The 14,772-nt window shown below is 46.8% G+C and overlaps 1 protein-coding gene across 5 annotated transcripts in view; it reads left to right on the top strand.

Annotated features, from left to right (window-relative positions):
• Positions 1 to 2,229: 2,229 nt before the first annotated feature.
• The window catches only part of BRD8 (bromodomain containing 8), a 66,046-nt gene continuing 53,503 nt past the window's right edge, over positions 2,230 to 14,772 (top strand). For all 5 annotated transcript variants that reach the window (XM_083182162.1, XM_083182161.1, XM_083182160.1 and 2 more), the window contains exons 1-4: positions 2,230 to 2,337; positions 2,499 to 2,595; positions 12,071 to 12,140; positions 13,025 to 13,074. In XM_083182162.1, the coding sequence (XP_083038288.1) occupies positions 2,319 to 2,337; positions 2,499 to 2,595; positions 12,071 to 12,140; positions 13,025 to 13,074 (236 nt within the window). In that variant the 5' untranslated portion in view covers positions 2,230 to 2,318. The remainder of the gene's footprint in view (positions 2,338 to 2,498; positions 2,596 to 12,070; positions 12,141 to 13,024; positions 13,075 to 14,772) is intronic.

Raw genomic sequence — 14,772 nt, 5'->3', positions numbered from 1 at the left:
GGGAGGGGGGGATTTCACATAGTAATCACCCATCTGGGTGCCTGTACGATTAAAAACTGGGTCCAATCGCGTCGCATCGCATGCGATATGATTGTATGCGATGCGATGCGATTTTTTAACGTGCAATGAAAAAACGGGCGCCCAGATAATACACAAAAAATCTTATGACTGTTGACCTAGCCCATGTCGACCTAATGCTTGTGTCAACCTAATTACATGTCGACCTAAGCCCATGTTGACTTTCTCGTGTATCAAACTTGGCTCATGTTGACCTTCAGTGGTCAACCCAATGCATGTCGACCTTAGCGCTGTCGATCCTATGATCCAAGTGCGCCACGGCACACAGTTTGGGAACACTTGCCCTAACCCTATACCCTAAACTAACCCTAATATCCTAACCCTGAGGTTTTCCTCTTGGTATTATACAAGTGGGCGTACCTCTCCCTGTTTCTTCATTCATACAGCACACACCAAAAGCACTGGGTGCCTGCCTAATATAACAGTGTCATTATTGGTGTGCCAGGGTAATGTTACGCTGCAAACACTGGAATCCTGCATAATACATTGGGTTGTATTATGGGGTTTTAAGGGACATTCCCGCGTCCGGCCCAGGGCCGGCAGTTTCTTGCAGCATGGGAAGGGGGGCTCTTGGGAGTCCCCCTTGTCAGCTGCTGAGCAGCGCTAAATAGATACTGTGCGCCTCTGGGCCATGCTCCCACAGGGTCAAAATGGGGGTCGCGGCCTCACGGGAAGATACGCATATAGGCCATGCCCCCTTTTCAGCAAGCCACGTCACCCAATTTAGGGAACGCGTCGAAGGAGCGTGCCTGTGTCCCTCTTCAAAGACCCTAGAAGTTGGGAGGTATGGAGATATACATTGGATTGGATTAGATTGATGTATTTTCTACTTGCCGTGTTGCTACCGGTTAGCTGCAACCAGTAACCCCTTTCACATTGCACCAAACCGGCATGAACCCAGTAATTAGATGTGATGTGAAAGGGGTATTATATATAAATAAACCCCTTCGATTTGGGTGGGGTGTGCTCAAATTGAAATCTAAACTGCAGTGTAAAAAGAAAGATGTTTGATATATGTGGGCTACATGCAGAAGCAGATGGTGTTTACCCTGCACAGACACAATATAAATGCATTTGCTCCCAGTGCATACTGAATCTGGCGCAATGATGTTAGGCAATATTGGTCGCTATGGCCAAACAGAACTTCAATCTCAGTAAATGTACGCATATGAATCTCAATATGGGTACTCAGAATAGAAATATAATAAAACATACCCTCCAACATTTGCAGGGCAGAAATCGGTACACCTATACGGAAAGGGGGCGTGGCCATGACTAAAGGGGCGTGGTCATGACTAAAGGGGGCGTGGCCATACCCCCTTTACGAATGTATATCGCCCATTTTTTCAGATATATGTATTTAAAAAATAAATAAATCATGCAATATAAAAATATCAGCACCACTGTTTAGCACCTCCCCGCTGCCCCCGTGTGCTGGGCATAACACTGCAGCATAATGGCACATGGCACACACCTAGGCCATTCTCCCCCAGCCCCCGCACAGTCCTCTCAACGCCCCAGCTGCCGCACGGTCCTCTCACTGCCCCGTCTCCTCCTCATCCCTTGCTGCTGCTGACGCCAGTGATCCCCCGTCGGACTCAGCCATGTGCGTCCTGTGAATGGCCGGGCTGGGTCACGAGGGGCGGCGGCGGACAGCTGGGCAGCTGGCTGTGGCTAATCACGGTCGGTGCACACTGCAGCCGCCTGCATCCAGCTTCGCTGTCCATACTTCCTCGGCTCGGCCTCCTCCTTTCACGCCGCAGCATATGAGGCAAGTAAAGCGCTACAAGCCCGTGCCCCGGTGATTGGCAAAAACCGGTACATTCGGTACACTTTGATTTAGCCGGTACAGACCGTAAAAAAACGGTACTGTACCGGCTAAATCGGTACAGTTGGAGGGTATGATAAAATATGGGTGTGTGTGTAACTTTCCAAATGAACATGCACATCTTTTTTTAAATCAGCATTACTATAAATGATATTGTTTTTAAGGGCATGAAGAACAAATAACAGCACGTTTTGTGCAGTGCTGCCAGTGAGTGTTCCCAATTTTCCACATCGATCAAAGGCAAGCCACCTTGATTATACTATAACACATTCACAACAACCTAAACCGGCCACGGCCAGCATGCATTGCTGTTGCTGTTTCTACCCGGCCTCATAATCCCTGTGCAGGTTACGTCATCATCTTCGCGACGTCGCGCTCCGGATGTGTAGTATAGTTTACAGTAGCTGAGAAAATGGCGGCCGGGACGGGGAGTGAGTATTGTGTAAAGAGAGAGAGATATTATATACGTTTATCCAGCCAACATATACTACCCAACACACAGCCGGCAGCACAGTGTCAGACCACATTATCTGGTGTACATGAGACGTGTGTGTACTGACGCTTTCTTTTTCTCTGTTCCCTCCCAACCTAGAGCACAAGCTGCTGAATGTCGGCCCCACAGAGCCGTGGTCTGTCCGGGAGAAGCTGTGCCTCGCCTCCTCGGTCATGCGCAGCGGCGACCAGAACTGGTGAGAGGACAATCCACGTTGACCTCCTGCTGCAAGATATAGGGCCAGATGTACTAAGCTTGAAAAGAGGTAAAATGGAGAGAGATAACGCACCAGCCAATCCGCTCTCACCTTTCAATTTTTAAGCCCACCCTGTGACTGGGCAGATAGGAGATGTTTGTTTGGTGTGTTATCACTTTTCAAGGTTTAGTACATCACCCCCAACGAGCGCTGCCCTACCAGTGTATTGCAACCATGAGGAGTCAAGCACAAATAATTACTAAAACTTCTAAAACAGAGAAGTGGTGTTACCTACAGCAACCTATCAAGTTCTATCATTTTCTTCATTGCAATAAAAAAGGATTGCTAAAATCTGATCACTACCATTTGTCTGTTTTAGAAGCATTAAGCCCCATACACATGACTAGAGGATGCTGTAAAAGATATCGCTCAGAAAGGGATTCTGAGCAATCTTTTAAAATATAGGCCCTTATTCTGGTTGGTGTGGATATGTCCGCGTGCGTTCGTTCCGCCGATGTTTTGTGTTAGCGCATGTGCAGAGGCATATCTGCGCATGTGCGAAAGGGACATACGTCCAAACTGGCCACATTGCCGGATGTCAGCTGCCCGCCCAGATCCCTGCTTTTGCACAGAGAAATGCCCGAGTGGTCTGAGCTCGCGGGAGCTGCCTGACCACTCGGTCCTGCATTTGATGGTATGCGACCATCGAATGATGGGGGAGGTTCCCAGAGATGGAGGAGGTGTATACATGAGAAATCCACTCGTGCTCCGTGCGGTCAGCAGCTTACCGCATTCGGACGGAGTGAGCGATCCGTACGGAAGGCGGGGTTTAGGACGCACGGTCCTGGACGCATATTCGGCTCCGGCCGCACAGACCAGAATAAGGCCCATAGTTAATTGGTACACTCTGTATCATTAATGATGCCCGCTCCTGTGCATCATTAACAACACCTCCCGTTTGCAGAACATGCAGATTAATTTGGCTATATAGCCAAACGCTATATAGCATGTTCAGCCATTCCTGGCGATTTTCACTTGAATGATATCGATTACCGATATCGTTCTGTGTGTACACTCAATATCTGCCACCCGTGGATGTTATTGTTCACTATATCATCCACCGACAGGGTCGCCTAGTATGTATGGGGCTTTAGTAAATATAACCCCTAGCACCACTAATGACAGTATTTTGGCAGTACAGTCCCGATTAGCAGCCCAGAAAATAACCAAAGCTAATGTAAATTGTGGGCAGAGGTTAGCCAGAAAGTTGGAAGCATTGAGCAGTGATTATTTTATCCTGATTTGGGGGCATGTTTATTATCAAGAGTTGGTCTGTATTATTTTAGTTTACTGTGGCAATAAACATATAAAGGCTCGCCAAGACTTCCATTGTTCATCTGCAGGGTCTGTGGCTTCAATAGGGTCCTATCACTGCGATGTGTGAAGCTGGGTATACAGACTTATCGGTCTGACTCATTGGTTGTGCAGCACAGCCAGTTATATCAACACATTTAGCTTTATGCGGTACACTTGCTAGCGGGAACACCTGGGAATGAGCTCTGAACTGGGCTGGCACATTTGAATACCCGTCTGGTTACGACCTTAACAACACATCAGGCAGATCATTTTGTGTGCCCCCATGCTTACTACAAATATGTGCGCTCACTACCATATGTTATAATTAATAGCGCAGGCCACAAAAAAGGTTGTGAGATATCACAAAGAAAGGACATGGTCACACTATAGGGCAGGGCTGGGCAATTGCGGCCCTCCAGATGTTGATGAAGTACACATCCCAGCATGCCTTGCATCAGTTTCAGCATGGCCACATAGCAAAACTAATTCAAAGCATCCTGGGATGTGTAGTTCATCAACATCTGGAGGGCCGCAATTGCCCAGCCCTGCTATAGGGGATACAATCAATAGGTCAACACCCCTAAGGTGCCCATACACGTTATAATTATTGTATCCAATATTGGATACAATATCGCATCTCGGTTTTGCCATAAGATGGGATGAGATGAGATCTAGTACAAAATGTATGTGCAGCACATACTTTTTGTACTAGATCTCATCTTATCGCTAAACCGAGGTGCGATGAGATGCGGTATTGTATCCAATATTGGATGGGCACATGGGTTGACATACTGGAAGGTCGACACGTGCGTTCGGTTAGGTCGACATGGGGTTTTTCACTGTTTTTTGACCCGACATGTGCAGACAGGCGGTATTTCATGCCTGACCATCCACATGGTGGGAAAATAAAACCTTGAAGTATGTTGACCTAACAGTGTCAATCCAGCCAGCAGCCTGCACCTTTTTAAAATCCCAGAAGCACCACGGCAGCGAATGACACCCCAGGCAGGAAAGAGGAACTGCATGGATTGCAGTACGGATGGTGTAAACATTACTGCGTCACAGTGCTGAGGTCATGAGTTGGGTTCCCACCATGGCTCTAACTGTGCGGAGATTTTATATTCTCCCCGTACTTGCGTGGGTTTTCTCTGGGTACTCTGGTTTCCCCCCACAATCCAAAAATATACTGGTAGGGGAATTGGCTCCCAACAAAATTAACCCTAGAATGAATATGTGTACATGGTAGGTAATCTCACTGGGACAGGGACTGATGTGAATGTTCAAATGTTCTCTGTAAAGAGCTGTGAAAAATTTGTGCGCTATATAAGAAACTGTTAATAATAACTGGATTTTGGTGCTACAATGAACACTACGAACCAATGATGTGCTGTGAGTTTAGGCAAGTGAGGCAGAGCCTTTCCTGTCATGAATGTATACACCAGAGCTGTGAAAAATGCAAAGAGTATGTTAGAAATAGCTTCTATGTATTATTCTTATTTTTTACATTAAAAATTCTGGAGTAAAAAGTTTTTGGCATGTCAGGCAGTGCCTCCCCTGCCTACCTTTGCTGCATATCTCTTATCAAAACTCAGTGAATTTCTAGCTGTAGATATTGCTGCATCTGCTTATGATGCCCACATGAACACTTGGCTCATATATTGTTTGTGAATATGGCTCTGGTAGTAGCCAGTGCCTCCTGAACCCTTTAGCTCAATGCACATCCCTGCTAGGAACCCTGGGGTAAGAAGTCATCTTCAGAGTTGGTTTTGGGAGGAGTAATGACAGATGTCAGATTCTAGGGTGCAAGGCATTGTAAAACTGGGCTACATCCTGGGTTTACAGCCTGTTCTTCATGATAAGTCTCCACTTGATCCTGCAGAACTCAAGTCCTTTCTGGCCTCGGACCTTATTTACTTGAAAGAGGGGTGGACTTTTCTTTGCCTATTCTGAACGTCAAGTCATTGAACATCTTAGGGTTCCAAGGTTCAAAATGTCACAGGTCCATTTTGAACTCTAGAACCCAGGGGAGTATTTGGTATGTTTGGATGTCAGGGATGCTTATTTGCCTACTACTGTTTGGGAGGACTATCAGCGCTTTCTGTGCTTTGCTGTCTCCTCATGCCACTACCAGTCTATGGCTGTCAATTATAGTATCTGGATGGTCTTCTGATTGTGGCTTATTCTGTAGACACCTTGCAGGAGTACTTGCAACTGGCCAGATACTTTAGTCCCATGGATACCTTCTCAATTGGCACAAATGCAGTAGTGGTAGAGTAGTATTAGTTTGTTTATTTATAGTCTTATGCCTTCTCAGCACATGCTATGCTTGGGGGCTCTGTAGGACATCCAATCCCATAGGCAGCGGTTTCCTGTCTCCTTAGGCATTTCACTACCTACCCTATCTTTCACTTCGGTTTAGTTCATTTATTTTTGATTTAAGAAATAAACTCTACTTAGTAGTAGTAGTAGTAGTACGTTTATTTATAAGGCGCCACAAAGTGTCCGCAGCGCCGTACATAGCAAAAAAAATAAAAAAATAAAAATTACAAGGTAACGTACAGGGTGTGTAGAAAGATACAGTATAAATAGGGGTATAGCTGGTAGAACTAAAATCAGCATCAGTTCAGAAGTAGGTGTCAAAATAGTCAAGGAGACCGAAGATGAAGTAGAGGAAGGGAAGAACAGGACAGGAGCACAGGTGAGGTAATGAGGTAGGGTGAGTACGTGAGGAAGGAGAGCCCTGCTCATAAGAGTTAACATACTAAAAATAGGTGGGTGGACAAACGAAATACAATAGGATAAGTAGGAACGGAGGGGAACGGAGGCAGGATAGGAGGATCAAAAGAGGTTAGGAGGAGGGATAGGCTAGTCGAAAAAAGTGGGTTTTGAGGGAGCGCTTGAAGGAGGTAAGGGAATCAGATAGCCTGATGGGTGGCGGGAGGTTGTTCCAGTGCAGGGGGGCAGCGCGAGAGAAATCTTGGACACGGGAGTGGGAGGAGGTGATTAGGTGAGAGGTCAGTCGGCGGTCAGCGATGGAGCGAAGGGGACGGGAGGGAGTGTGGATAGAGATCAGTGAAGAGAGGTAGGGAGCTGTGGAGGAGGAGAGAGCCTTGTAGGTGGTGGTGAGGAGTTTAAAGAGAACTCGGAAAGGAATGGGGAGCCAGTGAAGAGATAAACAGAGGGGGGAGGCGGAGGTAGAGCGGCGGGAGAGGAAGATGAGCCTAGCAGCAGCGTTAAGAATGGATTGGAGAGGTGCGAGGCGGGTGAGAGGTAGCCCAGAGAGAAGGATGTTGCAGTAGTCAAGGCGGGAGATGACAAGAGAGTGAATGAGAATTTTGGTCGCGTCAGTGGAGAGGAATGGTCTGATGCGTGAGATGTTGCGTAGGTGAAAGCGGCAAGACTGTGAGAGAGCACGAATGTGGGGGGTGAAAGAGAGGGAGGAGTCAATGATGACACCGAGGCAGCGCGTTTGGTCGGTGGACGTGATCTCGGTTTCACCAATGCTGATGGAGATAGTGGGAGAAGAGGGGATGTTCGGGGGATGGAAGATTAGAAGTTCAGTTTTAGCCATGTTTAGTTTCAGGAAGCGTTGGGTCATCCAGGCTGAGATGGCCGTGAGGCATTCGGAGACCTTGGACAGAAGTGATGGGGATAAGTCGGGGGAGGAGAGATAGATTAGGGTATCATCAGCATAAAGGTGGTAATGAAAACCATAGGAGCTGATGAGGGTGCCCAGAGAGGTGGTGTAGAGGGAGAAGAGGAGAGGGCCAAGGACTGACCCTTGGGGAACGCCGACTGGCTGGGGGTTAGTAGGAGAGGAGGAGCTCGGAGTGGAGACGGAGAAGGAGCGATCGGAGAGAGGTACTTACAGCAGAAACCGGTCTCCTGGGCTAGGGAGCAATCACTCTTGCCTCAACCTTCCAACACAGATAGGTTGTACATAAGTCCCGGCTTCCCATGACCATCTTAGCGTTCAGGGAAGTATACAAGGTCTTGTGTTAGCAAGACTTCTCTAATGCCATTCTGTATAGGTCCACTTGGACAATGTCACAGTGGTCTACTACATAAAACATCAAAGCAGCCCCAAATATACTTCGGCCATGCGTGAAATGTGCAGGACATATTGGTGGACAGAACAGTTCTTCAGCAGTCTACATCCTATGTATTGACTACTTCAGCCATCAGGATGTCTACCTAGGAGAATGGTCCTTTCATCCAGAGGTTTTTCAACAACTAGTGGACTACTGTGGCTTCCTGCCCATTGATATAATAGTGTTTTGTCTGAATCACAAGCTGACCCTTTATTGTCACTACTGCCTCAAATCCTCCGCAAGCTACAGCTAAATGATGGGGCACCCATCCTGTTCACTATGGGTTAACACTGCAGAGGGAAGGTTTGCTTACCCTAATATGATGTCTGTGGCTTCCCCTGGGCACTGTGGGCGGACCTTTTCTTGGAAGGTCTGTTCCTACACCAGAATCTTCCTCCCCCAGCTTTGATGAGATGTCTGTTGAGAAATCCTCCAGAATGCCAGGGGTTTCTCATATACTGTATTTCATACTATGCTTTGTGGGGGGAAACTTACTTTTGCTAAAGCATATGACTGAATGTAGAATGCCTACTTCTACTTGTGTAATCTTTGGAAACTGGATCCTGTAGTGTTGCGTCTTGCCAAGATTCTCTTTATACTGAAGATGGGGTTCAATATGAGTCTCCAACTGTCTTTCCTTGTTTCAGGTTGCTACCCTCTCAGTTTATTTAAAAAAAAATTGCAGTGCTTTCTGCTGTGCAGGCTTCCTCCAGCCTGTCTACGCCCCACCGATTAGCAATTACTACCTATTTCTCCTTCGGACTCTTCAACATCCTCTCTTTGAGTTTTTGGAATTGGTTGACTTATGTGTTTTGTTCCTGGCTAACTCTTTGGCTTAGTTGGTTTCAGAATCAAGTGCCTTGTCTCACATGTCACCTTTTCCCATTTTTCATCATGAAAGGGCACTCTTAACTTTTCTTCCAAATGTGGTTTCCTGGTATTTACCATGAAAGTGTGGTCTCCATGCTTCCTGTTGAGGATCAGGGAGATTCTCTGGTCCTTGGTTGTAGCACTCGTTCTTTGTGTTTATGTTGAACATTCCAAAGATTTTCACTGTGCAGACTCTGTTTGTGTTCTGTACCATAGTTGCATGGGGTTTGCCTGCTTTCAAAAGCCTGCTGTATTCTGGAAGCCATCTGTCACATGCGCTTCATCAAACTAGTCTGTTCCAGAACCCGGTCAGTGGGTGCCTCACGGGCGGCATGGTGCGGTGCTTAGGTGTTTGTAGGCTGCCACATGCTCCTCTAATCATACTTTTATCAGGTTCTGCTGTATTGACACCACCTCTAGAAATGCTAGTTTTGGGCCACAGCACAGGAGTGTTTTCTCACTTATACCCCTTTTACACCACCGAAAAATCCGGGTCAGCGGCGGGTCAGACCCGGATCATCGGCGGTGTAAATAGGGTATATCCGTGTCCATTTACACGGGTCCTCTACCCAGGTCCTGACCTGGGTAGAACCCAGATAGGACCCGTGTAAACGCCGGTGAAAATGGTCCCGCTGCGGTTCCAGGCACCCGCAGCGGGTCCACAGCGTGCAGCGCTGGGGAAGCTGTCCCCAGGTGCTGCGGGAGGAGGGGGGTCCCTGCGGCTGGTGAGGGGGGGGGGTACCTGTCAGCCTGAGGTCAGAGCCCGAGATGATAATGTGCGCCGCCGCTGCTGTACCTCCCCCCGCTGCCGCTGCTGTACCTCCCCCCACTGCCTGCGACGAATGGACAGTCAGCATCGGGGGTCACTCTGGCGCATGGGAACTAGTACTAGTTCCCATGCGCCAGAGAGACCCCCACCACTGACTGTCCATTCGCCGCAGGAACTTCGTGGCTGCGGGGGGAGATGCAGCGGCGGCGCACATCATCCCCTCCGGCTCCGACCTCAGGCTGACAGGTACCCCCACCTCCCCTCAGCAGCCGCAGACACCCCCCTCCTCCCAGCACCCGGAGACAGCTTCCCCCCTCTACCCCCTCGGAATCCCGACCGCCGAAATCCCAACACATTCTCCTTCCGTGGGTGTCCACGACACCCCTGGAGGGAGAATAAATTAGTGTGCCGAGCGTAGCGAGGCACCGGGCCCGCTGTGTGGCGAGCCCGCAAGGGGGGGGCGCGATCCACGTCCCCCCCTTGTCGGCATTTCGGCTGTCGGGATTCCGGCGTCGGGATTCTGAACGCCGGGATCCCGACCGCCGGGATTCAGTACTGAATCCCTCCTAGGACTTGGTATGCAATAATCACAGACACACAACAAGCAATTTCACCCCCCTTGGCAACAAGCAAGCATTTTTAACGACATCCACAAGGAAAGGCAGGGCTGACCCAGGTTCAGTGTAAATGGTGCAGACCCAGGTTGAAGTGCTGTGTAAATGGGGTATAAAGCAGGGTCAGACCCTGGAAACTCTAGTGTTCAAAGACCAGGGTCCGACCAGGGTTTTTGGTGTAAAAGGGGTATTAGTTCAGCTTTGGGATGTTCCCGATATGTCTCCAGTGTCCCCATGGATTAAAGAGAAAATGGGATATTGATTTTTGCCTGATCCATGGGGGACTCCGGAAGACCTACTTTACACTCCTGGCTTAGTTGGATATTTTGAGTTTTGGTGATCCAGGTTCACCTGCTATCCATTCAGTGTGTGGGTTTCTCCTCTTTCTCTCTGTCCTGTAAGCCTCAGTAGTGACCTGGACAGGGTGCAAGGTATGTTAGAGGATGAGCCTGTGCTGTATGAATTTAACTCTTAGGCTTTAATAAGAAATATGTACCTTTCGCAAACCACTGCTTTAGGGCAAGTAGTAGGTAAAAATGTAAAATGACCCTCACAGTCAGTGTAAAGCCACGCAATAACGGCCAGTGAATGTTTAAGTTTTTTGCTTCCAACCCATCAACAAGTATTACCTTTAAAAAGCCTTTGCTTCTTTCGTATATAAAGCCCTTACTACCCAGGGTCCTCAGGCCCCAGCTATACACAATGCCACTCCAGTGTCCCCTTTTATACATATCACTTGTTTATGTTGGCTTATTCATTTGTTCACAAAGTAAAAAGTTGTGAGCCATTTGTCACAATTGCTTCTATTTTATTATTTAACTGTCTGGGTGTTCCTTTAAGGAAATGTTGATTTTTTTTTTTTTGTTACTTGCAACTATTTTATGCTATGCATATTTCAATTCTGAAAACTACAGTTAATATTTGATAACCATTGCAATGTGTTATTTGTTTGGTTGTAATGTAAAATTTCCATGTATTGGAATGAGAAGTATGTTCTGCTCAAGGCTAAGTAGAATGGAGCTCAGGCAAGGTTCCCTGTGTGAAAGGGGTGTGGTATGGGACTCCGACAGTCGGGATCCCGACAATCATTATCCCGACGTCGGGATCCCGACTGGCCAGAGTCAGACAGCATGGCGAGTGCAAAAAAGCCCCTTGCGGGCTCGCTGCGCTCGCCACGCTGCGGGCACGGTGGCCGTCGGGCACCCGGCTGTCGACGTTTTGACAGTCGGGATCCCGACGTCACATAAATGATTGTAGGGATACCGACTGTCGGGAACCCATTCGGCACCCTGTGAAAGCAGGTGCTGGGAGGGGGGGGGGGGGGGACAATGGAGCATAAATGCATCTCATGCAGTTTATTCCTGACTGTGCATGACCGGTGGAGAGTAATATCTTATGGCCCATACACACTAGGCATTTTTGTGCTGAAAGTAGCTCACTTTTGGTGTTTTGAGCTACCTTCAGCTAATAATCTGCCAGTGTTCAAAGGTGGTTCACCCCCTGTGAAATCGCTAGGATGGGGGGGGGGGGGGGGGGGGGGAGTGTGTATACACACTGAGCGATTAGCACATCAATGCTTCTCGTACACATTGGGCAAAAACACCCAGTGTGTATGAACCTTAACGTATGTAGATGGCGAGTTAAGCAGGCAAGAATTTGTGTATGAAAACCTGTTATACCTAAGACAATACCGAAAAGGTAAACCTTTAGTTTTATTTAGACTCTAATTTCAGTGAAACTAACCAAACTGGTTAACCCACTACTTCTGTTTTTAGGGTATCCGTAAGCCGTGCCATCAAACCTTTTGCAGAACCCGGACGCCCTCCTGATTGGTTCTCTCAGAAGGTAAGCTGATGTTTTTTCCAACCTGTCTCTTAGAAAACTAGATTCATGTAAAATATTTATCATCCTCACCTTGGTGTAAGTTTTATCTCAAAAATGATATGTAGTTTTATATCTGTTTGAAAGCTGGATGGAAATGATATGTAGTTTTATATCTGTTTGAAAGCTGGATGACTAAGACACATAGGTGTGTATTCAATGCGGCCAGCGAGGGGGTTAAACGGCGGGGATCGCCGAAATAAGTGACCCCCGCGCCAGCCGCTCACCCTATTCAGCGTTCCGGGGGAACCCTCGCTGTCAGATGACGGTGAGGATTCCCCCAAATAGCGAGGTTCATGGCTAATGCAGAAAGTCCGCTGCATTTTGCCACGAGCCTCGATGTTTTGGCGGCCGCTGGGTCTTTACAGTGACGTGGAAACGGCGTGTGCAGGGGGGTCAGTTGAATACTGACCAGGCGAGCTTTCAGCACTGCTCGCTGTCACAGCTCGTAAGAAGCATTGAGTATACTCCAAAGGAGGACATTCAATTAACAGCCATGGCTCGATGTTCAGCTGTACTCGTGTGGCACATTACAGGCATAACCTGCTCATTTTATTTTGCAACCCTAGAGGAGTGCTCTGGTAATTATCCATTACATGGCCCATACGGTTATATAGGGATAGCCCATAGTTAAAAAATTAACTTGACTTTTTCATTAAAAAACCTTCTATTTATGGTTTGTTCTAACACATTATAAAACTTTTATACATGTGCAGAGAATAATTTTATGCAGACGTACTTTGGGAAATCTGTTAAAGCATGCTCTGGACTTTCTCATATATAGTCCTGTGACTTCAGTTAATATTTTGTTTCTTGAAATGTTGAATTTCATTTTTTTTTGTTCTTAGCATTGTGCGTCACAGTATTCTGAGCTCCTGGAGACCACAGAGACCCCAAAGTGAGTATAGAATGACACATCACATACAGCAGTAATCCCAAGGCATGCTATGGCTTGTACTGTATTCTCTTCTACCTCTGGCCTAATTCAGAGCTGCATTGACAGTGGCTTTGGACAGATCTCAGGATTTGTAGCAGAGCTTAGCTATGGGCAATTCATAGACTGCATCTCAACTGTAACTTTGCCCATGTCTCAGTGGGTATAACTGGGTAGTAACTAGGCTGTCACTTCTAGGATAAGTATGTCGTAGGTAAAACTGCAAACTATGTAGCAGCACGCAAGTGTGGCCTAGCTCCATGCCTGCATTTAAAGGTTTTATACTTCCTCGCCTGTTATACTTTAGTCAGTCAGTTATTGTAAGTTTTGTAACCCACTTCTACAAACAGATCCAAAATGAAAAGGTGTATTTTAGCATTTACAAATGTATCTTCCATTACCATGATGTTCGATTTTTCATAGATTATCTATCTCCAAGGAAACTCTTGCACTCTTAGCAGCTGTGAACATAACAATACCTAAACAACTCCCTATCAGGCAGCTGCCGTGTTCCCCGGTTGTTTGGATCATTAACAAGTCTTTTATTTGGCTTCCAGAGAGGAATTGTGGTGTCCATATGGAATAATCTATCTTCCCCTGCCATGTTTTTATCTTAATACCTTATAATTCTCAGATGCAAAACTGCTGAAACTTATAACTCTGTTTGTAAATGTTCTTAGTTGCACTGCTAGACAAAGTTGTCTTAAATCTAGAAGCCAGCATAAAAGTTCAGTATAGTTGTGCAGGCCACCCCAAATCTCCTTCAATTCCCTCAGACTTCACCACATGCTGTCATCTATATATTCCCCTAACACTCAAAAAATGCCATCAGAATATCACATGACCCTTCGGTGCTCATCAAACCCACCACATGCAGATTTCTAGCCCCCAACTCATACCATGCTCAGTGTTATTGAGAAAATTTTGGCAGGTGGGTGGCACAAATAATTAGGCGCTTGGGGGCAGTGTGATCTGACAGGGCACATATATAGGTTTTAAAGACTAATATTGCAGATATTTCGCATTTCCTGACTGGACCCTCTAATTTATAGCATGCCACACCATAAATGTCCCTAATTCATAGTGTAACATATTGTTGTTCTCCCAAGTCACCTACTCCATGGTGTCTCCCAAATCATATACCACTCAGTAGTACCTTAAATTATGAGTATACCACACAGCCGTGCTTCCAGTTAACAGTATGCCACACAGCAGCCCCCCAATTTGAAATTGGCAACAATTTGCTGGTAAAGAAAAAGCAAACATCACCCACAGATCCAGAAAGCTGACTAAGCCTGTCCTATGGCTGATTGGCCACATGTGGAAAATGCAGTAGAACATACTCGTACTGAAAAATGTAAACTTTATATTTTGGATAGCAATATAATCTGAAAACATTATACGAACATTAATAAGTAAGTATTCACATTGACTAATTAAAAATGTGACCCAGCAGAAGTGCTCTGGAAGTCAGTGGTAGTAAGCTGAATACTGCAGGGAACATGTGAACACTGGCTGCAGGACTGGGAGACAAATAATATACAGCAGGACATATGGATGTCTTTGTAGGATGGTGGCACATCTTAAATACAGACATGGGACTCCATAGTGCACTGTCATAACCACAATCCTGCTCCAAGGTTGCTGGGGCTGTTGGGGCCA

The sequence above is a fragment of the Crinia signifera genome, chromosome 4 (genome assembly GCF_055691185.1).
Source record: "Crinia signifera chromosome 4, ASM5569118v1, whole genome shotgun sequence".
Lineage (NCBI taxonomy): Eukaryota > Metazoa > Chordata > Amphibia > Anura > Myobatrachidae > Crinia > Crinia signifera.
The sequence above is the reverse complement of the archived record's forward strand: the minus strand, read 5'-3'. Positions and strand labels throughout refer to the sequence as shown.